The 25,293-nt window shown below is 40.5% G+C and overlaps 1 protein-coding gene across 2 annotated transcripts in view; it reads right to left on the reverse strand.

Moving 5' to 3' along the window:
• MYO1A (myosin IA) overlaps positions 1 to 25,293 on the reverse strand; it is a 109,168-nt gene that overhangs the window by 7,059 nt on the left and 76,816 nt on the right. The window contains exons 18-27 of one of the 2 annotated variants that reach the window (XM_069758531.1): positions 22,558 to 22,758; positions 22,188 to 22,287; positions 20,752 to 20,901; positions 18,719 to 18,787; positions 18,476 to 18,562; positions 15,893 to 15,967; positions 13,891 to 14,025; positions 11,883 to 11,989; positions 11,577 to 11,709; positions 4,912 to 5,061 (exon numbers count right to left, since the gene is read on the reverse strand). In XM_069758531.1, the coding sequence (XP_069614632.1) occupies positions 4,912 to 5,061; positions 11,577 to 11,709; positions 11,883 to 11,989; positions 13,891 to 14,025; positions 15,893 to 15,967; positions 18,476 to 18,562; positions 18,719 to 18,787; positions 20,752 to 20,901; positions 22,188 to 22,287; positions 22,558 to 22,758 (1,207 nt within the window). The remainder of the gene's footprint in view (positions 1 to 4,911; positions 5,062 to 11,576; positions 11,710 to 11,882; positions 11,990 to 13,890; positions 14,026 to 15,892; positions 15,968 to 18,475; positions 18,563 to 18,718; positions 18,788 to 20,751; positions 20,902 to 22,187; positions 22,288 to 22,557; positions 22,759 to 25,293) is intronic. The other variant, XM_069758532.1, reaches the window with a different exon arrangement.

The raw sequence follows: 25,293 nt of genomic DNA on the forward strand, positions 1-25,293 counted from the left end.
GGTGAGCAAAAATCCCAGAACCACGCGGGGGGACCTAGTGAATGAACTGCAGAGAGCTGGGACCAATGTAACAAGGCCTACCATAAGTAACACACTACGCCACCATGGACTCAGATCCTGCAGTGCCAGACGTGTCCCACTGCTTAAGCCAGTACATGTCCGGGCCCGTCTGAAGTTTGCTAGAGAGCATTTGGATGATCCAGAGGAGTTTTGGGAGAATGTCCTATGGTCTGATGAAACCAAACTGGAACTGTTTGGTAGAAACACAACTTGTCGTGTTTGGAGGAAAAAGAATACTGAGTTGCATCCATCAAAACCCATACCATACTGTAAAGCATGGTGGTGGAAACATCATGTTTTGGGGCTGTTTCTCTGCAAAGGGGCCAGGACGACTGATCCGGGTACATGAAAGAATGAATGGGGCCATGTATCGTGAGATTTTGAGTGCAAACCTCCTTCCATCAGCAAGGGCATTGAAGATGAAACGTGGCTGGGTCTTTCAACATGACAATGATCCAAAGCACACCGCCAGGGCAACGAAGGAGTGGCTTCGTAAGAAGCATTTCAAGGTCCTGGAGTGGCCTAGCCAGTCTCCAGATCTCAACCCTATAGAAAACCTTTGGAGGGAGTTGAAAGTCCGTGTTGCCAAGCGAAAAGCCAAAAACATCACTGCTCTAGAGGAGATCTGCATGGATGAATGGGCCAACATACCAACAACAGTGTGTGGCAACCTTGTGAAGACTTACAGAAAACGTTTGACCTCTGTCATTGCCAACAAAGGATATATTACAAAGTATTGAGATGAAATTTTGTTTCTGACCAAATACTTATTTTCCACCATAATATGCAAATAAATTGTTAAAAAAACAGACAATGTGATTTTCTGGATTTTTTTTTCTCAGTTTGTCTCCCATAGTTGAGGTCTACCTATGATGTAAATTACAGACGCCTCTCATCTTTTTAAGTGGTGGAACTTGCACTATTGCTGACTGACTAAATACTTTTTTGCCCCACTGTATGTATAAGTATTACAGGTTCTCCCCGGCACTTGTTAATACAGGCATCTTTACAGTCTGCACAGCTGTCCTGTCGATGAAGTGACTGCTGATGGAGGATCGAGAGACCAGATCAGTCCATCAGCCTCTTCCAACTGAAAAGCTTTTTGCAAGGTAAAGTTGTTCTTTCAATGTACAAGTCTGGTCACATGCTCTTCTATCAGAAGCCATTTTGAGAACAGGAGAGCTGTGCAGGTGATGAAGGGATTAAAATATTTGGTAAATTAAAGGGGTTTCCACTACTTGGATAACCCATTTTGAATCCCTATGTAAAATTAATTACATTAATAAGTAGAAATATAAAACCAGTCATATACTATAAATATATGATAATCTAATGTCAAATAATAACACATATACACACCTTTGCTACCAAAGCCGTTCCAGCTATGTCAGCACTGGCTCTCCCGATGCTTGCGTAGCATGTGATCACTGCTTTCAATCAGCAATGACTTCACTCTTCCTTCTTTAGGACAAATCAAGACATACGGAGGAAGAGAGATAAGTAACTGCTCTCACTTCCTCCAGGAAGTCAAGTATGTCTGTAGGAGAGACGAGTGAAAGGAGAAAGGAGTGTCTTCCCTCTCCTAGTGTATCCTCACCCACCCCCTGCAGACTGTGAGCCCTCGCGGGCAGGGTCCTCCCTCCTTATGTACTCGTGTGCCTTGTTATCTGCTCATGTTTAATGTATTTGTCTATATTTGCCCCGTATTCACATGTAAAGCGCCATGGAATAAATGGCGCTATAAAAATGTATAATAATAATAATAAAAATCAGCACTGATTGGCCGCAGGGATTTTGTGACATAATGTCACAGGAGAGCCAATGCCAACACAGCTGGAATGGCGCCTGCAGCAGAGGTGAGTATAAGTGTTATTATTTGACATTAGATTGTTAGCATACAGTTGTGCTCAAAAGTTTACATACCCTTTCTATACACTTGGCCTGGGACAACTCAAAGTCCCATGTATTCCAGTACCACCTCTATTATGCTGATGACACTCAGATCTACCTTTCTGGCCCAGACGTCATCTCTCTGCTGTCCAGAATCCTTGAGTGTCTATCAGCCATATCCTCCTCCTTCTCCTCTTGCTTCCTCAAACTCAATGTGGACAAATCTGAACTCCTCATCTTTCCTCCATCTCAAAGCTCTTCCTCACCTGACCTATCTATCGCAATTAATGACATCACGCTTTCCCCCGTACCGGAAGTCCGCTGCCTCGGAGTAACCCTTGACTCTGCCCTGTCCTTCAAACCGCACATCCAAGCTCTTTCCACCTCCTGTCGCCTCCAGCTCAAAAATATCTCCAGAATCCGTCCTTTCCTCAACAGTCAATCTACTAAAATGCTTGTGCATGCCCTCATCATCTCCAGCCTTGACTACTGCAACATCCTTTTCTGTGGCCTCCCTGCTAACACCCTTGCACCTCTCCAGTCCATCCTTAACTCTGCTGCCCGACTAATTCATTTCTCTCCTCGCTACTCCTCCGCTTCCCCCTCTGCAAATCTCTTCACTGGCTCTCATTCCCTCAGCGTATCCAGTTCAAATTACTAATACCAACCTACAAAGCCATCCATAACCTGTCTCCTCCATATAGCTCTGAACTAATCTCCCGATATCTTCACTCATGTAATCTCCGGTCCTCTCAAGACCTCGTTCTCTCCTCCACACTTATTCGCTCCTCACCCAACTGCCTCCAAGACTTCTCCCAAATATACCCCATCCTTTGGAATTCTTTGCCCCAACATGTCCGACTATCAACCACATTCGGATCCTTCAGACGGAACATGAAAACCCACCTATTCTGGAAAGCCTACAGCCTGCACTGACCCCGCTGCCTCCTCACCACTAATGAAGCTACCGCCTCACCAACATCGGAGCTCCTGCAACCCTCAACCTATTGTCTCCTTCCCCATCATTGTATGTAACACTTCTCATGTACAGCACCATGGAATCAATGGTGCTATATAAATAAATAACACATAATAATAATAATACCCTGGCAGAATTTTTCCTTTCTTGGCCTTTTTTCAGAGAATATGAATGATAACACCAAAACTTTTTTTCCACTTTTTAGTGGTTGGGTGAAGCCATTTTTTGTCAAACTACTGTGTTTTCTCTTTTTAAATCATGACAACCAATAACATCCAAATGACCCTGACCAAAAGTTCACATACCCCATTTCTTAATACCATGTATTGCCCCCTCTAACATCAATGACAGCTTGAAGTCTTTTGTGGTAGTTGTGAATGAGGTTCTTTATTTTCTAAGATGGTAAAGCTGCCCACTCTTCTTGGAAAAAAAACTGTGCGCTTGAGATCTCCCCAGAGTGGCTCAATGATATTGAGGTCAGGAGATTGAGATGGCCACTTCAGAACCTTCACTTTGTTCTGCTGTAGCCAATGACAGGTCGACTTGGCCTTGTGTTTTGGATAGTTGTCATGTTGGAACGTCCAAGTACGTCCCATGCACAGCTTCAGGGCTGATGATTGCAAATTTACCTCCAGTATTTGCTGATAACGTGCTGCATTCATCTTTCCTTCATGTTTGACTAAGTTTCCTCTGCCTTTGTAGCTCACACATCCCCAAAACATCAGCGATCAACCTGCAAGCTTTACAGTAAGAATGGTGTTCCTTTCATCATAGGCCTTGTTGACCTCTCTCCAAATGTAACATTTTTGTTTGTGGCCAAAAAGTTCAAGTTTTGGTCTCATCACTCCAAATTATCTTCAGAGGTTTTGAGGCTTGTCTCTGTGCTGTTTTGCCTATTGTAGGCAAGATACTTTGTGGCATTTGTGCAATAATGTCTTTCTTCTGGCAACTCGACCATGCAGCCCATTTTTCTTCAAGTGCCTCCTTATTGTGCATCTTGAAACAGCCACACCGCTAGTTTTCAGAGAGTCCAGTATTTCGGCTGATGTGGGTTTTTCTTTGCATCCCGTGGTTTTGCTTTTACAGAGCCCCTAAATTTCTTTATGTTAATCACAGTTTGAATGGCATTATCAATTCCTTGGATATCTTTTTTTATTCCTTTCCCTGTGTTATACAGTTCAGCTACCTTTTCCCGTAGATCCATTGACAATTCTTTTGCTTTCCCCATGACTCACAATCCAGAAATGTCAGTGGCTGGATGAAAGATGCAAGAGTCTGTATGGATCCCAGAAACTCACTCTTTTATGCATACACTGATTACAAGCAAACAGGTCACAGGTGAGGATGTTACCTTTAGTAGCCATTCAAACCCATTTGTGTCAACTTCTGTGAATGTTATTAGGCTAAAATCACCAGGGTATGTGAACTTTTGATCAGGGTCATTTGGATGTTTTGGGTTGTCATTATGATTTTAAAAGAGAAAACACAGCAGTTTGACAATAAATGGCTTCACCCAACCACTAACCATGAGTGGAGAAAAAGTTTTGGTGTTATCATTCATATTCCTTGAAAAAAGGTCAAGAAAGCAAAAATTCTGCTGGGGTATTTAAACTTTTGAGGACAACTCTATATTTATATGATCAGTGTTATATTTCAACTTATTAATGTTGACTAGTCTTTGTGTAGTCCAGCTCTGTTATTAATCACACAAGCTTTTTTTCCCGACATTATTATCCCATGTTTGAAGAGGTAAAGCACTACTTGCACTTGTCAATACTATGTATTCTTGTACAGTAGATGGGTTCGTTGTGCCGAATTTCCTCATTATTATCGTTTGGACATGTTTTTATGTTATCACTCAGAAACATAATTATTTGCAACGTCTAAAGTCAATTATGTAATATTATTTATAAAGGTTAAAATGCAAATAAACTCGACAACTTTGATTTTAAAGATTACAAGTCATCACCAGAAATCAGTACCTGGGTCAGCTGAATTAAGAACAGGCCATCACTGAACTTGCTTACAGCAACACTGGCAATCTCATCAGTTTTCACTATTGTCTTCACTTGACCTTTAGAATCGGCAAGAGCGACCTGTGTTTTTGTTAGTAAAAATATCATGGCTCTTCCCTGAAAAAAAAAAACATACATAAATTTCAAACAATTTTCATTTTTCTTTGCACCTTAACCCCTTTCTGCCAATGGACGTACTATTCCGTCCATGTGGGGTGGGCCCTACTTCCCAAGGACAGAATAGTACGTCCAGAGCGATCGGCCGCGCTCACAGGGGGAGCGCGGCCGATCGCGGCTGGGCGTCAGCTGCCTATCGCAGCTGACATCCGGCACTATGTGCCAGGAGCAGTCACGGACCGCCCCCGGCACATTAACCCCCGGCACACCGCGATCATGTTTGATCGCGGTGTGTCGGCGGTACAGGGAAGCACCGCGCAGGGAGGGGGCTCCCTGCAGGCTTCCCTGAGCCCCCCCGCAGCAACGCGATGTGATCGCGTTGCTGCGAGGGTCTCCTCACCTCCCTCCCTGCTCCAGACCCGGATCAAGATGGCCGCGGCATCCGGGTCCTGCAGGGAGGGAGGTGGCTTCACAGAGCCTGCTCAGAGCAGGCACTGTGAAGTCTGCAGTGCTGCAAGTCAGATCGGTGATCTGACAGTGCTGTGCAAACTGTCAGATCACTGATCTGTGATGTCCCCACCTGGGACAAAGTAAAAAAAAGTAATAAAAAATAACAATTCCACACGTGTAAAAAAAAAAAAAAAATCCTAAATAATGAAAAAAAATATATATTATTCCCATAAATTCATTTTTTTATCTAAATAAAAACAAACAAACAATAAAAGTACACATATTTAGTATCGCCGCGTCCGTAACGACCCCACCTATAAAACTATATCATGAGTTAATCCCTTCAGTAAACACCGTGAGAAAAAAAAAAGAGGCAAAAAACAACGCTTTATTATCATACCGCCGAACAAAAAGTGGAATAACACGCGATTAAAAAGACAGATATAATTAACCATGGTACCACTGAAAGCGTCATTTTGTCCCGCAAAAAACGAGCTGCAATACAGCATTATCAGCAAAAAAATGAAAAAGTTATAGTCCTCAGAATAAAGCGATGCAAAAATAATTATTTTTTCTATAAAATAGTTTTTATCGTATAAAAGCACCAAAACATAAAAAAATGATATAAATGAGGTATCGCTATAATCGCACTGACCCGAAGAATAAAACTGCTTTATCCATTTTACCAAACGCGGAATGGTATAAACGCCTCCCCCAAAAGAAATTCATGAATAGCTGGTTTTTGGTCATTCTGCCTCACAAAAATTGGAATAAAAAGCGATCAAAAAATGTCACGTACCCGAAAATGTTACCAATAAAAACGTCAACTCGTCCCGCAAAAAACAAGACCTCACATGACTCTGTGGACCAAAATATGGAAAAATTATAGCTCTCAAAATGTGGTAACGCAAAAAATATTTTTTGCAACAAAAAGCGTCTTTTAGTGTGTGACGGCTGCCAATCATAAAAATCCGCTAAAAAACCCGCTATAAAAGTAAATCAAACCCCCCTTCATCACCCCCTTAGTTAGGGAAAAATTAAAAAATGTAAAAAATGTATTTATTTCCATTCTCCTATTAGGGCTAGGGTTAGGGTTAGGGCTAGGGTTAGGGCTACAGTTAGGGTTGGGGCTAAAGTTAGGGTTAGGGTTTGGATTACATTTACAGATGGGAATAGGGTTGGGATTAGGGTTAGGGGTGTGTCTGGGTTAGAGGTGTGGTTAGGGTTACTGTTGGGATTAGGGTTAGGGGTGTGTTTGGATTAGGGTTTCAGTTATAATTGGGGGGTTTCCACTGTTTAGGCACATCAGGGGCTCTCCAAACGCGACATGGCGTCCGATCTCAATTCCAGCCAATTCTGCGTTGAAAAAGTAAAATAGTGCTCCTTCCCTTCCGAGCCCTCCCATGCGCCCAAACAGGGGTTTACCCCAACATATGGGGTATCAGCGTACTCAGGACAAATTGGACAACAACTTTTGGGGTCCAATTTCTCCTGTTACTCTTGGGAAAATACAAAACTGGGGGCTAAAAAATAATTTTTGTGGGAAAAAAAGGATTTTTTATTTTCACGGCTCTGCGATATAAACTGTAGTGAAACACTTGGGGGTTCAAAGTTCTCACAACACATCTAGATAAGTTCCTTGGGGGGGGTCTAGTTTCCAATATGGGGTCACTTGTGGGGGGTTTCTACGGTTTAGGTACATATGGGGCTCTGCAAACGCAATGTGACGCCTGCAGACCAATCCATCTAAGTCTGCATTCCAAATGATGCTCCTTCCCTTCCGAGCTCTGCCTTGCGCTCAAACGGTGGTTCCCCCCCACATATCAGGTATCAGCGTACTCAGGACAAATTGGAAAACAATATTTAGGGTCCAATTTCTCCTGTTACCCTCGGGAAAATACAAAACTGGGGGCTAAAAAATAATTTTTGTGGGAAAAAATGTTTGTTTTATTTTTACGGCTCTGCATTATAAACTTCTGTGAAGCCCTTGGTGGGTCAAAGTGCTCACCACACATCTAGATAAGTTCCTTAGTGGGTCTACTTTCCAAAATGGTGTCACTTGTGGGGGGTTTCAATGTTTAGGCACATCGGTGGCTCTCCAAACGCAACATGGTGTCCCATCTCAATTCCTGTCAATTTTGCATTGAAAAGTCAAACGGCGCTCCTTTCCTTCCGAGCTCTCCCATGCGCCCAAACAGTGGTTTACTCCCACATATGGGGTATCAGCGTACTCAGGACAAATTGTACAACAACTTTTGGGGTCCAATTTCTTCTCTTACCCTTGGGAAAATAAAAAATTGGGGGCGAAAAGATAATTTTTGTGAAAAAAACTATTTTTTATTTTTACGGTTCTGCATTATAAACTTCTGTGAAGCACTTGGTGGGTCAAAGTGCTCACTACACCTCTAGATAAGTTCCTTAGGGGGTCTACTTTCCAAAATGGTGTCACTTGTGGGGGGTTTCAATGTTTAGGCACATCAGTGGCTCTCCAAACGCAACATGGCGTCCCATCTCAATTCCAGTCAATTTTGCATTGAAAAGTCAAATGGCGCTCCTTCACTTCCGAGCTCTGTCATGCGCCCAAACAGTGGTTTACCCCCACATGTCGGGTATCAGCGTACTCAGGACAAATTGTACAACAATGTTTACGGTCCATTTTCTCCTGTTACCCTTGGTAAAATAAAACAAATTGGATCTGAAGTAAATTTTTTGTGAAAAAAAGTTAAATGTTCATTTTTATTTAAACATTCAAAAAATTCCTGTGAAGCACCAGAAGGGTTAATAAACTTCTTGAATGTGGTTTTGAGCACCTTGAGGGGTGTAGTTTTTAGAATGGTGTCACATTTGGGTATTTTCTATCATATAGACCCCTCAAAATGACTTCAAATGAGATGTGGTCCCTAAAAAAAAATGGTGTTGTAAAAATGAGAAATTGCTGGTCAACTTTTAACCCTTATAACTCCCTAACAAAAAAATTTTTGGTTCCAAAATTGTGCTGATGTAAAGTAGACATGTGGGAAATGTTACCTATTAAGTATTTTGTGTGACATATCTCTGTGATTTAATTGCATAAAAATTCAAAGTTGGAAAATTGCGAAATTTTCAAAATTTTCACCAAATTTGTTTTTTTCACAAATAAACACAGGTAATATCAAAGAACTTTTACCACTATCATGAAGTACAATATGTCTCTAGAAAACAATGTCAGAATCACCGGGATCCGTTGAAGCGTTCCAGAGTTATAACCTCATAAAGGGACAGTGGTCAGAATTGTAAAAATTGGCCCGGTCCATAACGTGCAAACCACCCTTGGGGGTAAAGGGGTTAAGGTTTATCCCGTTTAGGAAACCCATTATATACAGTTAGTCATTTTAAACTCTTAACCCCCGAACCTGTTTTCACCTTGATGACCAGGCCAAATTTTAGTGTTACTTTATGTGGTAATAGCTCTGGAATGCTTCAACAGATCACGGGATTCTGAGCATGTTTTCTCAAGACATATTGTACTTCATGACTGTTAAAATTTGTTCAATATGACTTCCGTTTATTTCTCAAAATACCAGAAATTTGGCAAACCATTTTCAAATTTCACAATTTTCAAATTTTAATTTTTATGCCCTTAACCCCTTTCTGACATTTGGTGCAAATGTACACCGGTGCCGGACTCCCCCTGTTTGGTGAGGGCTCCGGCGTTGAGCCTGCGCCTTTCCGGGAACATGACAGCTGATCTTTACAGCTGACATGTGCCCGCAACAGCTGCAGGTGGAAACGTTATCCACCCACAGCTGTTAACTAGTTAAATTCCACTGTCAATCCCTGACAGCGGCATTTAACTCGCGCTTACCGGAAGCGCGTTGCTTATGCCACGCATTGGTGACCCCGTCACATGATCGCGAGTCACCGATAGGTCGTCATGACAACCAGAGATCTCCAGCAGACTTCTAAGATTGTCATTGCCAGAATGCTATGAGAGCCATCACCCCCATTCAAAATAAAACAATAAAAAAATCAAATATACACATATTTGGTATTGCCGCTTTCGGAATCACCCGATCAATATAAAAAAAAATTTTAAAAAAGAATTAAACTGATTGCTAAATGGCGTAACGAGAACAAAATTAAAAATATCAGAATTATGTTTTTTTGGTTGCCGCTACATTGCAATAAAATGCATTAATGGGCAATCAAAAGATCTTATCTACACCACAATGGTATCAATAAAAATGTCAGCTCTGTGTGCAAAAATTGAGCCCTCACCTAGCCCAAGATCACGAAAAATGGAGACGCTACAGGTCTCGGAAAATGGCGCCATTTTTTTTTACCAAGTTTTGTATTTTTTTCACCACTTAAATATAAAAGAACCTAGACATGTTTGGTGTCTATGAACGTGTAATATAAACATAAGGATGAATGACCTCGGGGAGATCAAAACATCCAACACCGCGGAGACACCATCACGTGTTTCTCAACGCAGTGATCCAGAACACTGCCCCAATCCCTTATGGGAAATATGCAAATGCACGTAGAAAAGCCGCGGAGATACCATCACGTGTTTCTTAACGCAAACAATAAATAGCCAGGTCTTTCACCGGGAAGGAACAACCACGGGAAGGGCAGCATCCAAAAAGGAAAACCACCTATGCCAAAACATGGTATCCATCCACAGACAGCTGTTTCGGGGTATTTGCCCCTCATCAGTGTGGAGTAGGAAACTGGCTATTAGGAGCAGTGCCTAGTAAAAGGTGAAAGACCTGGCTATTTATTGCTTGCGTTGAGAAACACGTGATGGTGTCTCCGCAGCTTTTCTACATGCATTTGCATATTTCCCATAAGGATTCTACATGAGAGATTATCGGGACGTGTCCTTGACGCGCGTTTCGCTGGAAAACGGTCTTTTTCTAAGATACTCATACTATCCGCACACTAGTAGATGCGGCTATCCTAGTGGAGTGAATAGCGGGGTGTGTGGCATGAGATCAGAGATGTAGATACATTGAATGACATATAACTTAAGCTGCTTCCTGATTTGACAGCAAGTACAGGGTGAGACGGCCTTTGCAGTTATTATACTAAGGCTATGTGCACACTCTGCGGATTTTGCTGCAGTTTTCCATGAGTTTACAGTACCATGTAAACCTATGGAAAGCAAAATCCGCAGTGCACATGCTGCGGAAAAAAACGCGTGGAAATGCAGTGTTGTTTATTCTGCAGCATGTCAATTCTTTGTGCGGATTCCGCAGCGGTTTACACCTGCTCCATAATAGGAATCCGCAGGTGTAAAACCGCAGGTGGAATCTGCACAAAAACCACAGAAAAAAACGCGGTAAATCCGTGGTAATTCCACGGTAAATCCGCAGTGCGGTTTACCTGCAGATTTACCAAAATCAGTGCGGAAAAATCCACACACCATTCCGCAGCGTGTGCACATAGCCTAACACGCGATCACTCATGTTAGCCCTGCACCATTAGATGTGGCTACCTCAGTGGAGTGAATAACGGATTGTCTGGCATTAGATCAGTCGTGTGTCCACATTGCACTGCATGTAATTAAAGCCTCCTCACATAATGACAGAAGGCATATAGCCTGCTGTAAGGGCATTGGATCCTTCTTCGACTTGTTTGTGACTATCATAACATGATAACAGCTGAGCCACTTTTTTTTAGATCTATATTGTGCAAATGTACTAGTCAACACACAGATCCAAGAAGATCTGATAAAAATTGAACCTTATTATGACAAATGTATTGACTGAGAGCCTATTATAAGATTAATAGATATCCACAAAAGATATCTATAGGCACTTAGCTATAAATTATTTGGGTACTGGCAGATTTCTAAAGCTTTAGATGATGCTCAATTATTCACGACTCTGTATGTGAATTTATAAGGTGTTAAATTAATACAAAATAAAAGTTACATTTTAATGACACATTCTTTCCCCCTTTCCTTACCCTCTCCTACAACTTGCAGTCTACTGGTGTTGTACACCAATGTGTAATCATGTCCAGTGACATCTGACAGCATACACAATGTTGTTAACAACTTGTAGAGTAAGATATCATACCTTCCCATCAGTTTTGCTTATTCTTTGTACGTTGGCCGCTACATCTATCCTTCCTTGTACCAGAGAAGATAGTTTTTGCATTTTAGGGTTTTTCTGTATACCTGCTGAATCACCTAGGAATGGCTTTGAAATACTAAAAAGAAGCAAAATAGTTACTAATATTATATTTGTGGCAAAAAAAACCCATTTCAGAATATTACTGAGACCAGTGTAATATTTTTCTCGTTACTTTAATTAGTTATTTATTCCATTGTATGCCTAATACTACAGTAGTTACATTTACTCTTTGCTGTTTCACATACTGACCTGGCCGGGTAAGACTTCTTTTTGCCTTTAAAGAGTTCGCTGGCATTTAGTTTATCTTGGAGGACAGCCTTGCGCTGAGGGGTTAGAGTCTGCCTGTATCTTTTACACTAGGGAAAAAGAAAAATATAAAATATGCATAAGGTGACATCAAAGTGCAAACATATTTCATTAAAAAAAATCATAATAATATGTTTTACACTTTACTAGTAAAACAAAGTCTGGGGAGGACTGAGAGGAATGTGGGCCTCCAGGCATTGAAGATTATGGTGTCCTTCAATCCAGTATAGGTATGACACTTGATTTAACAAGCACTTATATGTTTTTTAAACCCCATAGTGACCACAAAGAAGTCTTTTTACTGACCTGAGATGTAAGAGAATAGCGTCTCTTGATGGGTGAAAATGCCGCAGCTGTTCTGACACTACTGCATCAGGCACGATCGGTATTGGCACCAACCATGACCTTCTAACCCCTTAGATGCTGCTGTCAGTAGTGACTACAGTATATAGATGGTTAACTGAGTGTGAGTGCTCTTTCTTTAACCCTATTGGCACTCTGAGATCATGATTGTGTGATCCTGATGTGTGCCATGGCAATTCATGGCCAAATAACAGCCTTAGAGTCTATCAGCTATAGTGACCTGTTCAAAAGTTAGCGACATTTAGGTGATAAAAAATACTATTTTTCATTTCTGTCACGCCACTTTGCATTCATTTCTATAAAACATTTGCAGGGTTAAAAAAACACTCCTCCTCCCATCAATTTTTTATCCTCTTAATATATTGCAGTCATCATATTGTATAGCACTGTGTACTTACAATTGCTCATTTCGCCTTTCTATCCAGCTAATTCTTCTCTTTTCCATTAGGTCTATGATATCACATGATTAAAACTGACTAGCTGAATCCACCTAAGCTCTATGTAGAAACAAGAGATCAATTTTCCCTGTATGAGTCATCAGTCACTGCAAAAGTTTATGGCAGGAGGAGTAAGAGCAGCTGTGTCAGGAGATGAAGAGTGGAATGATTTCTGCAGGGACAAGAGACTTCCTGCTTCTACATAAATCAGATAAAAGAACAATTTACTGGGTAGAAAGGGAAAATCAGCAATTGTAAGTACACGGTGCTATATATGGTAATAAGATGATTGCAATATATTAAAAGGATAAAAAATTTGATTTGAGTGCTTCTCGACAGCAGCTTGGAATATGTTTAGGGGGGCTGTTTATAAAATGGTATGACTTGTTTTCTTTCCCAATATATAGGTCCCCCAAAGTCACATAATAATGAACAGGTTCCTAAAAAAAGAAGTTTAAAATTTCCTTGAAAAAATGAAAAATTGCTGCAACATTTTAAACCTTCTAGCATCCTAACAAAATAAAAGGACATTTTATGTAAAGCAGACGTATGGTAAATGGTATTTATTAACTATTTTGTGTGGTATGAATGTCTGGGTTAATAAGAATCATTGAAAGTTTGAAAATTGCTAATTTAAAAAAAAAATTGTCAGATGTCTGCTATTTTATAAATAAAAGATATATATCACAAAATACATTGAACTAAATTTAACACCAGCATAAAGTCCAATGTGTCACGAAAAAACAAACTTAAAATCACTAGGATTCGTTGAAATATTCCATATTTATTGCCACATGTCAATTTGAAAAATTTTGGCCTGGTCACTAAGAGGTTAAGGACTTTCACTTAAATTCAGCACTGGCCTAATTCCCAAATGGCCAATTCACCCGAGAGTGACCCTTTTTTGCCAATCTGAAAGGTTAAAATGTAATTAGCCTTTATAGATGAAGGTGACTTTAAATGACAAGTTCTAGATGTCACACTAACCTTGTTGCTCCAGTACCTTGATAGTATGCCAGACAACTCATAAAGGAGCAAAAACATTTTTTTGTGGAATTTTCACAAAAAATAGTGGTCATTGGCTAGTGAGTAACATCACACCACAATTCCAAGCAGAACAATTCTTTGGGAATATATTTTTAGCATCTCACCTTCCAAACCTGGAATAATTTCATTAATTCTTGATTTATACCGATGAGAAACTTGTATTTGGGAGGTTCCCAAGACTTGTCTGTTGGAGACATTGATGGCAGGTTGTTTTTCAGTCCTAGGAAATACTTTTGAAGCTGAGAAATAAACACAAAGAAAAGATATTGTAAAACATATATACGTAATGTGTATTTTACCTATGGAAGGTGTTGGCTGCAAGATCTTTGTCTATCTCAAACAGCCCCAGATTGGTGATTTTTCTACATCACCTGCTAACAAAAGTGGTCAGAAGTAACCCTAATGCTCTCCAAAATGGCCGGGTTTTCTAGCAACCTCTGGGTTACGGGATCCTGACATGCTGAATAAGATCTCACCACAATCCACTGCTCCTCTCATAATGAAAGAGTGAGATCTTGCTCTCTGCACTAACCCAGCACTGACACATACGATACTGAGTATAACAGCACTAGTCCTAAGCATCTGGCAGGCACAATCTCATCAGCTCTCTTTACAAAAGCTATTTCTCTCTCTCCCTCTCCAAACACTGGCAGTAAGGCTGATGAAGGTCCAGCTGTATGGACCAAAATGTTTGACGAATTAGATTGCAGTACATTTTCATGTTAATTACATTGGGATGCTGAGTTATTCTTCTTGTAATGTACAAAGCTATTTACCTCTGTATGACATTGACCAATCATAAGCAGAAGGTGTTAATCATGGGGAAAAAAAGAACACAACCACAAGAAGGTCCGAAGAACAGGTTTTATCCTGTGAGATGCAATGGTAGACAGCCCTGCTTCCAGCCCTAATCTCTACAGCCAGTGTGTAGTATAGAGCAGATCTGATTGCGATTACAAACAACTCCAGCTTTCATCTCAGAACAGTCAGTGTGGGGGCACAGGGGAATACAGCTGAGATGACAATGCTGTGAGAGGAGGGCTGCAGTTGCAATAGGTGTTTGTAATGATACTTAGCCTAGCTGTACTCACCTCCCTCCATGCTGTCTGCTGTGAGATGAAAGCTTGAGATGGTTGTAATGACATTCATCCCACACTGATTGCCATGAGATGAAAGTTGACAGTGTTTGTAATGACACTCAGGTCTAATCTACTTTACACAGAAGCTGCAGAGATCAGGATAGTATCATTACATCTCGCAGGAGAAAGCATGTGATTATTACCTGCCATTCCTTTTTTGTCCTGCATGACGCTTTCTGCTTATGATTGGTCAACGTCATGCAAAGGAAATGGAGATGAAAAATTAAATAAGAACTGCGTTTTTCTTCGCTTTGCAGCCACTACCCCATGATGTGGCTCTAATTCATCACAGCTTTTATGCCAGAAAACTGGCAAAAAAAAACGCTTAGAAAATGTGCAAATATTTGGTGCAGTGTGGTGTTTTGCAAAAATGTTGCGACTTTTGTCATTTTCACATCAATTTGAAGCAGCTCTGTCAAAATGAGCAGAGCTAGGGAGGAACATGGCTATGCCCATCCAACAGCTTCAGTAAAAGTACTTACACTAGAAATGCTACTCTAGTCACTGACTGGAGTTGCATTTCTGGTGAGGGTCACGGAGGCACACACCACTAAGAAGATGCACCGAATTCATTAAGTGGCGTGTGCCTCTTAATGAACTTAGCGGTGACCCCTTAAGACTGGAGTATGCAATGCCAGTCTGAATGAATCAGCCCCACAGTGACATTTGGATGCATGTTCCTGCACAGTGATACAATTAGCACTGATCGGACAGTATCAGACCTTCTAGGGACACTTTTGACAGTGGAATGGTGAAATCCACTAGTCAATGTATTCATTTCCAGGTGAAATAAAAGAGGAACTGCCCAATGCAGAAGTACAAAGCGAGACCTGTCCATAGGGTGTGTCAGGTATCAGTTTCATATGGGGTGATTAGGGAACAGCTATTAAAGTTTGATATAAGGTGGATTTTTTATAGTTTTACGCTTTTAGTGCCACAATACCCAAACAATAGCAGAAAAACTCACAATCCTCAGGTAGATAAAGTTGGCCAGTTTCCTTTGTGCACCAGATCGGAAATATTTGCTGTATTCCTTTCTCACCTGTAGAAAGACATTATCACAATAGTTGCAGCATCTTCTACATTTTCTATATGATCAAACATCAAGAATAATAATACGTAGCTAGGACACTCCCCTTTGTCACTGAATTCAGGTTTTCATTCAGTCCCATTGCCACAGGTGTATAAATCAAGCACCTCGCCATGCAGTCTGCTCTTACTAACATTTGGGAAAAATGGCTACATCTGAAGATTTCACTGATACCAGTCCGGTCCTATAATCGGAACCACCGGTGTAATGATTCGGTTTATGAAATTTCTTCTCTTCTAAGTCCCATTTCCAAGCAACAGATAGGGATATATTATTAACATTATCGTGGATGGAGGAAAGCGAGATTTACTACAAGACCAATATTTCTAATGATACCTGTGGCCTGCTGGGGTAAGTGACGGAGTCAGTGACTATGTGCTCCATCACAACTCTTAACAGTATGGGAGTCTTGAGAACACTGATTCTGCTAACAACGTAGCAGCCCATGACCAGCGTCAAGGCAGCCCATGACCAGACAGGCCCTTCTGGCATTTGCCAGAATTGCCCAATGGCCAGTCCTGCCCTGACCGCAACCACATAACGTTACAAAGTGAGATCACTGAATAATGAGGTGCACAAAAGTGACCAGCGCTCTGCTGACTCAATAAGTGCAGAGTCCAAACCTCCTCTGGAATTTACATCAGCACAAATACTAAGTCCCAGGAGCTTCATGGCATAGGTTTCCATGGCCAAGCTGCATGCAAGCCTTACATCAGTAAGCACAATGCCAAGCAGCGGATGAAGTGGTGTAAAGCTAGCACCACAGGAGTCTGTGGAGTGACAAATTACTCTTCCCTATCTGGCAATCTGATGGACGAGTCTGGGTTTAGTGAGTGCCATGAGAACTTTATCTACCTTACTACATTGGTCTACATTGTGCCAGCCATATAGTTTGGAGGGGAATAATGCGATGGGCTTGATTTTCAGGGGTTGGCTTAAGCCCTTTAGTTACCCTGAAGGGAAATCAGTATACCAAGATATTTTGGACAGATGTACGCTTCTTGTGTTTGGGGAAGGTTCTTTTCTGTTCCTCACAACTATGTCACAGTGCACAAGTCAAGATCCATAAAGGTATGGTTTGGGGAGTTTGGTGTGGAAGAACATGACTGGCCGTACAGAACCCTGACCTCAACCCCTGTGAACACTATTGGGATAAACTAAGGTTGTAAACCAGGCCTTCTCCTCCAACATCAGTGCCTGACCTCACAAACGCTATTCTGGATGAATGCTAAAAAAGTCCCACAGACACATTCCAAAATCTTGTAGAAAGCCTTCCTAGAAGATTGTCATACAACCTCCTGTCAGTGTAGTGTGCAGAAATGCATATATTATTTTTGTCCATTCAGTGTATCTTTTAGTTATGGATTCATACGTAAGTCATGGCAGATTCATTGTCAGATTGATAATTAAAGTCTTATAATACTTTATCATAATACTCATTAGGCGATGGGTCAATCATGAAAATCCTATGAGTGATTTATGTATTGTAGCAAAAAAGAAAAGTACAGGATAGAATCAGATCTAGAGATGATCACCACTCTCATGAGACTTTGTCAAGTATAAACAATTGCAGAAAAGAATATTCAGACAGTTCTAGCACTTCGTCAGACAAACCATATATCCTGATGGAAAAAGCCAAACATTAAAAAATGACAACATCATTCAAACAAATATGTGATTTATGAGATCCACCATCACCATATATATTGTGCATGTTAGTGCACTCAAAACTATCATCGGAATATGACCTATTGTAAATCAGGTTTTTTTGTATATTAAAAAAAAATTAAAAATGTTGTCTAAGTTTTCTTTCATTTCATGATCTTTACTGTTGCAATTTTCACACTGGCCACTGGGTCGTTTTGAGACTCATGCTTCCAATCCTTTCAAGAAAAGTTTTCCGCAGGCTTGTTATTATCAGAAGTAGGATTTCAAGGACACAGCTGATAACACAACATACACTATCAACAATAGTAATAATATTCACAGATGATCATCCCTCTCCCTTCGCAATGACCTTTGCACCTGCTCATTAAATCTTTCAATACAAAAGACAGGGTCACAGTATGCTTGCTCAGTGTGGCTTAGTACATGTGTTGTTTCCTGAAACAATGTTAAGTTAGTGTCTAAAAAAGCCCTAGTGGCCAGTGCAAAAATTGCAAGATTTCTGCTTTTATTTTTAATACAGATTGTGATATGGAGAAAAGACATTGCTAAAAATAAAGAAAAATACATTTATCACAAACACCTGATGTTATTTTCTGATGACAGCTTCCCTTTTAAAATAAGGCCTCTGTGCACCTATATGTATGTACAGTGCTAGCAGATATCTAATAAATCACGCATTTTTTCGATGCTGCTGGCAAACTTTTTTCTTTTTTGTTTCAGATGATGCTGAAATAGCCCACACTTATTTTGGCTAGTGTCCTCAGGATAATGGTGCTGAGGAGACAGTGTTACCTTGTATCCCCTCCAATAAGCACAAATAGTGGATGAGGCTTCTGACTGGCGCTTGTGAAGTTTCATTCGCCTTAGCAACACACGTGCCTAGAAGCAAGTCAACACTAATCAAAAGCGCAAAACACAGAGGATAATATGATTAAACACAAACATGCAGATTAATTGTCAGAATCAGCTGTGAACCTATTCATTTTATTATTTAGTTTGCCTTAAAAAATCTGAGTACCATAACGTATATCTTACCTTCCAGCCTCGGATGTAGGCTTGTAAAAGTAAGGCAGAGAACCGCATTTTCTGATAATGTTTCTTATGCTGCAAAAGAAAAACACATGAAATATGTAGTGAAATCCCGGATTTGTATTTGAAAAGGAAATCAAACTTAAAACAAACTAGTAGACGTATTCATATTGTCACAATTCCAATCCTCAATGTGTCTGAGATGTAGTTACAGCATAGCTGTCCAATCTGAAGCTGTCAGTACTTTGATTGACAGCTCAATCATCCAGTCAGGTGCAGGGGCGGGCTGAGTTGTCGGTGCTTTGATTGATGGCCAGTCTAAGACTGGGATGTTCTGGGTTGCCTTCAGGTGTTCCCTGTCCCAGTTGATTGCTCAGCTACTTAGCTGGGCTGTTGGTCCCATATCTCAGCCAGACGTACATTTAGCTCTGTGTAGTGTGTCTCTCGGTGCCTTGTGCTTTGTTTGTGGATATTTTTGCTGTCTGACCTTAGACCATTACCTGACTTTGACTCTTCCCTCTGCTTATGCCATATCCTCCTGGCTTTTCACCTCGGACTCATTGACTAACTTGATTCCCAGCTTGTCCGCGAGAAATGACTCAGCATCACACATATACACCTGTACATGTAAGTTTTTACCTCTTTGTAATAACCACATATGCAGAATAATAAACACATAGCTAAGGGTATGGATTAAAGAAGATGGCATATTATTAGCCAAGAGATACTCTCCATCCAACATTATTATGCCGAGGGATATTTAAACCTCGCAGACAGCTTAAAACACACTGCCCCCAAGGAAGCAAGTGTGAAACGCGCGTCGGGGCTCCTGCTCAGCGTACAAGCGTCAAATACCATGGGTAAGAGGACTCTACATATGCTTTGGCTCAACCTTAGTTAGGCATTTGTTTGTGGCTATTATGCCCTTATGGGGATATTGATGCAATGCACAGCACTTTCAGCTGGATATTACTTTATGTGGTTTAGAAACAAAAATTACATGTGACTTATTATTACATTCTAGCTGCCGGCTGTGCTGTGCATGCGTCATTTATCTGTTACCTGCACTACCTGACTATAACAAGCTGCCCACTTTTACATTTATCATGATTTATATGGTGAATAAGTTCATATCAATATGTCTTGTTTGTGTGTTTCTAAATAAAACATAATTTTGTACTTTGTTATAAACAAGACTCAGAATCTACTTATCCGCATTCCTCTATTCTGATCAGAGATTTAAGCTCCCAATTGTTCTCTCAGGTTTCCTAACCACATATGCATAGTAGTTTCATATTATTTATCTGTACATTTAGTATGCTCATTTTCTTTTAGCCCCTTTAGGTTAGTTTGTTCTAATAACTACATTACTTTAAAGGCTACGTCCAGCTTCACAAATAAATTTTTTTTATTGTTCATATTTGTGTCCTAAAGGTGAAGTTAAGCAACTTTCTAAATAGTTTCCATTAAAAAAATTTGACTAGTTTGCTGTTGCAGAATGTCTTTAATTCCTACATCTGTATGAATGTCTTTAGAAAGTTTTACAAATCTATCAGAGCTCCTGCTCATGTTTCTGAAGGGTCTATCTACGCCTTCCCCCTTTTCTCAGTGTTAGAGATAGTAAAAAAAAATGTTCCATCTTAGGGAGATCAAAGAAAACAGGTAACAGAAAAGAAGGAAACTGCATGAAGAGGAAAACGTGGAAGATAGAAGCAGTGCTGATATATAAGCAGAAGACCGCAGCATCCCAGATACACCCAGGCCTCCCATCCAGCCTGTACTACTGGGAGAGACACTCCCAGAAAAGAAAAATCTGTCTAATACTGTTTCATCATATTTTACTTTCCTTGCCCCACCCCCTACTTGAGCAGAATTATGACTTTTTATAATGTATATATTTGAAAATGGGAGGTGGGGAAGATTTTATCTTTTTCATATCAAAAAATGTCAAAAATGCATTAATACATTCTCACACTATATTTAGGGATGGCTAATGAATTTATATGATCTTTATATTTTCACATGGTCTTGAAACTTACTGCATGGCCACGGTAAAATGCAGAAATGATGATCTGACTCTTCCGCATAAGCAAAAAGTGAGACCGAAGCCTCCATCCACGAAAAATCTTCTGAATAAGCGTGGCCAACTCATCCATTTTCTTCCGACGCAATTCCTCCAAGGCAAAAAGCTGAAAGCAAGTCCATTAGTTAGTACAATGTTACATAGACACAATAGCCTCAGCATATCTAAAATACAACTCAAATTGGATCTGTCAGCCGAATTTGCTTTTGTAAATGTAACAACAGCTTTGGATTAGAGAAATATCCCTCTGTTAGGCTGGTTTCACATTAGCGTTTTGAGGAGCTGCGGACGGCTGCGGACTTCCTCCGTGAAGCCCCACCCTTGGTCGCACCTCCGCCGCTTGCTCCGCCTACTTCTGAATGCGGCCTGCGTACATATCTTTAACATTAGGTATGCAGGTCGTGCCGCTGTATGCGGATGCTTCTGCATGCATCGTTTTGACGATGCGGCGACCAGTGTAGGACACAGCTTGTAGCAATTTTTTTTTCTCCGTATTGTCAAAACGACGCATGCGGAAGCATCCGCACACAGCGGCACGACCTGCGTACCTAATGTTAAAGATAGGTACGCAGGCTGCATGCACACCGCATGCAGAAGTAGGCGGTGCTAGCGGCCTAGGGCGGGGCTTCACGGAGGAAGTCCGCAGCCCTCCGCAGCTCCTCCAAACGCTAGTGTAAAACTAGCCTAAGGCAGCTGATATCACATGCCAGTTCCTGAGAGCCACTTCAGAGCCTTTCAGTCAGTAATCAGAAGCAACATTCTGAACTTGTTGTGTCAGTCAGTTCAGGAAAAAAGTTCTTGGGGTATAAGACCTAAGGCTGGGTTCACTTCATGTTTTTGCCACACATCAGTGGCTCCGACAGGGGTTCCATCTTTATCCCTCAAAAACAATATTCAGGCATATCTACCAGTGGGTCCTTTGAGTTTAGCGAAGCAGATGGAGTCACTTTACGTTCTGTCTGACCTATTTTTCATCAGCATCCGGCTTCTTCAACCTGCACAAAAATGAAATCGACCACAATTTTGTGCCCGCTAGAAAAAGGCAGTGAGACAGAGCACAGTGTCACTCCATCTTCCATCTAAAGTCAATGGCCCTGTTGATGGATACTCCTGAATCCCATTTTTCGGACTAAAGACAGAAACCCTGATGGAGTCACTGACATGTGGCAGAAAAGGAGTGTGAACATAGTCCTACCTGTATATTAGTCATACCACCTGGGATCTGCACCACATTGAACATCCTCACACAGCAGAAATGTGTTAATACCGATGCTGAAATTAAGTATCTTCATCCAGACATTTTTTTAATAATTTGTTCACCTTTATAAATAACTTTGATATTGGAAAGTAGTAACAGAATAATACCTATATAAATGAAAAATAAGTACATACTGTGCTTGGGGTCCTGATAAATAATTTTGTTCTTCCATATGCAATTTCATTAGCGGAAATATTCACTTGAGGATCAGTTAACATCTTCTTTACCCCATCCCTGTCCCAAAAATACAGTAAAAATTAGAGAAAAGATCCCAATAGAAATGGTAATATTGAGTAAGCCAGACACTTTATCAGAAAATATATCACAAAATATTTAAGTAGGATTTATTTATACTTTGCCCAGTATATGGGTCTACAAATACTATGGCATACAGTGGATCTATCTGATACTGTATACAACATGCTACATGCACGTGATACATGTACAGCTCCACTTTCCTACTGTAAGGTCTTGGTGCATCACGCTGACGGTAGATAACCTTACCGTGGGTCTCCTGTACACTTGGGCCAGGTCTGCCTGCTCAGCATCTTGTACCGCTCCAGGAAAGACTTATACTCTTGTCTGTAGGCATATCCAGCCCGACGCACTCTCACATTCTCCAGTAACCCTAGATAGCGGACCTGCGTCATCACAAGGGTATCCTCAAACAGTGAGGATTTCTTTGTGCCATTCGGCTTCAAACACCTGTTTTGTCATACAAATTGTACACATTAATATACAAAAACAAAGTCTCTACAAACTGTAATAATGTTGTATGAAAAGAAAAATCTAAATATTTGCTGTAGGTAATGCCAAAAATAATAGGAACTGTAATGTGACTGATCCATGTGAGGGCCAAATGTTATTTATTTCTGTATTCAGTCAGTAGCTAACAGGAGTAGACAATCCCCGGAATAACACATAAAAGAATTTCAGAAATATACCACTTTGCAAAATAAAGATGCAATGTAGCAATAAAGTATAAAATGTAGAAAGTCAACATTCACAATGTTCAAAAGAGAAATTTTTATAATGAGAGAAGAAAGAATGAAAACAGAAAAAGAAAGGGAAGTGAGAAGAACCACCTTCAGCATATTCCAGGCCGGGCAAGCAATAGAATAATTTGTAGTGGTTTGCTGCATCCTGGGAGTGCACTAGTTCTGAGACCTGGGCAGGTAAGCACTGCAGTCCCTTTGTTCTGTATTAATTCTTGAGTTTTTTGGAGGATTTTTAGTCCTCTTTTTATGCTTTTTCTATGAAGTTCAGCATTAGGACTCGCAAATGTGAGCTTACAAATCTTGGCCAGAATATCAACCAATACCTCATATACAGTGGGGAAAAAAGTATTTAGTCAGCCACCAGGTTATATATACTAGATTCCTTGATAGGGTGTTGACCAGGAACTAGTCTGATTGCCGTATGTGGAGTCGGGAAGGAATTTTTTCCCCCAGTGGGGATGCTTACTCTTTGCCACATGGGTTTTTTTTGCCTTCCTCTGGATCAACATGTTAGGGCATGTTAGGTTAGGCTATGGGTTGAACTAGATGGACTTAAAATCTTCCTTCAACCTTAAAAACTATGTTACTGTGCTACTATGTTACCAATTGTGCAAGTTCTCCCACTTAAAAATATGTTTTTAAGTGAGATGTACTTTTGTTAATGACCAAATACTTATTTTCCACCATAATTTTCAAAATAAATCTTGCCAAATCAGACAAGGTGATTTTCTGGATTTGTTTTCTCATTTTGACTCTCACAGTTGTGGTCTGCCTATGATGTCAATTACAGGCCTATATAATCTTTTTAACTGGGAGAACTTGCACAATTGCTGGCTGACGAAATACTTTTTTCCCCACTGTATTATTTCTATAAATATGGTTTTTGCACTTCATTTTTCAGGGTGTAGCCAGGCCCAGCATTTTTGGCCTTGTAAACTAGGGTTTCTGCTCTCATGCGATGCATTTTGATAGACCTGGGCAGGTAAGCACTGCAGTCCCTTTGTTCTATATTCATAACCATGGATACCTAAGGTCCTGCAATGCCTGCACATGAGGAAAGAGACACACCAAATCAGAAAAACTATACTACATTTCTAACTGAAGGTATTCGCTAATATTATTATTATTATTGCACCTACTACATATTGTGATAGGATCTTGCAGATGGGAATATCCCTTTAAAGAAAATATTACATCAAAATGTTATATTCTTGAACCCTCTGAATTATGTATGTAATGATGTGTAAATGCATTAAAATACTAAGATTGCTGTCTTCACCGGATTCCAGCACAGCTCCGGAGCTCTCTTGGCCCTTGGGTTAATGTGTGGAATGGAAGTCACTTTCTCAATGTAAGTCCATGAAGCCTTGTCCTAAGGCTCTATAGGCTTACAATGATGGAAGCAGCTCAACACAAAGGTCCCTGGGTGATCTAGGAAAGAAGAGGAATGGTCACATGGACCTGGAGCGGCGCTAGAAACTGGAAGAGATAGCAATAAGTATGTATATTGATGTACTTACTCATAATCATATATACATATTTAGGAGGAATTCCGAACTGCAAATTTTGATGGGACATCTTTAACAAGTGGGCGTTACCCAGAATGTTCCTCTATAAAGTATAGCACTGTCCATTCAGTGCTCACAGTGTCAGACTGTCAGACTGTGCAGGAACACACCCTATTGTCACCCTATTTTATTTTATAGCTTTTATCACTATAGACTGAAAATACAAGTTTTTAATAAGAGTCAGTTGCGCTAACAGGTCCTCTATAAGTGTAGAATGTTGCCAATAAAGTGAGCCGCAGGGTTGTCTTGTTTCTAAGGGCAAATTATTATTTTTTTAAAAAGTGTCATCATAATATTAAAGGAGTTTTCCAAAATACAAAGTAATTTTCATCCTAAATCCCTATTTATTACTATAATCTGAACCATATTATAATATACTTTAATTAAAAATTCCCTATCCTTCCCTATCTCCACTATCTAACTGCTTAATTCTTTTCTTACGACTTCTTTTTAGATGACGCTTTGTGTGAGACCCCTCAGTGCACGCTGGGATACTCAAACAAAGCGTCATCAGAGCAGGGGGCAGTGGCTGCGGTCACTGTCGCAGCCTCTGCTCCATCACTGAAATGAAGCGTCATCAGTTACCTTCCTTTCAGGGATTTGACTAGTCCCTGTGTGATGCGCAATGTGCGAAGTGCACAAAGACAGTGTGCTCTGTTACCGGCTCAGATCAG

This window comes from Ranitomeya imitator, chromosome 3 (assembly GCF_032444005.1).
Source record: "Ranitomeya imitator isolate aRanImi1 chromosome 3, aRanImi1.pri, whole genome shotgun sequence".
In the NCBI taxonomy this organism is placed as follows: domain Eukaryota; kingdom Metazoa; phylum Chordata; class Amphibia; order Anura; family Dendrobatidae; genus Ranitomeya; species Ranitomeya imitator.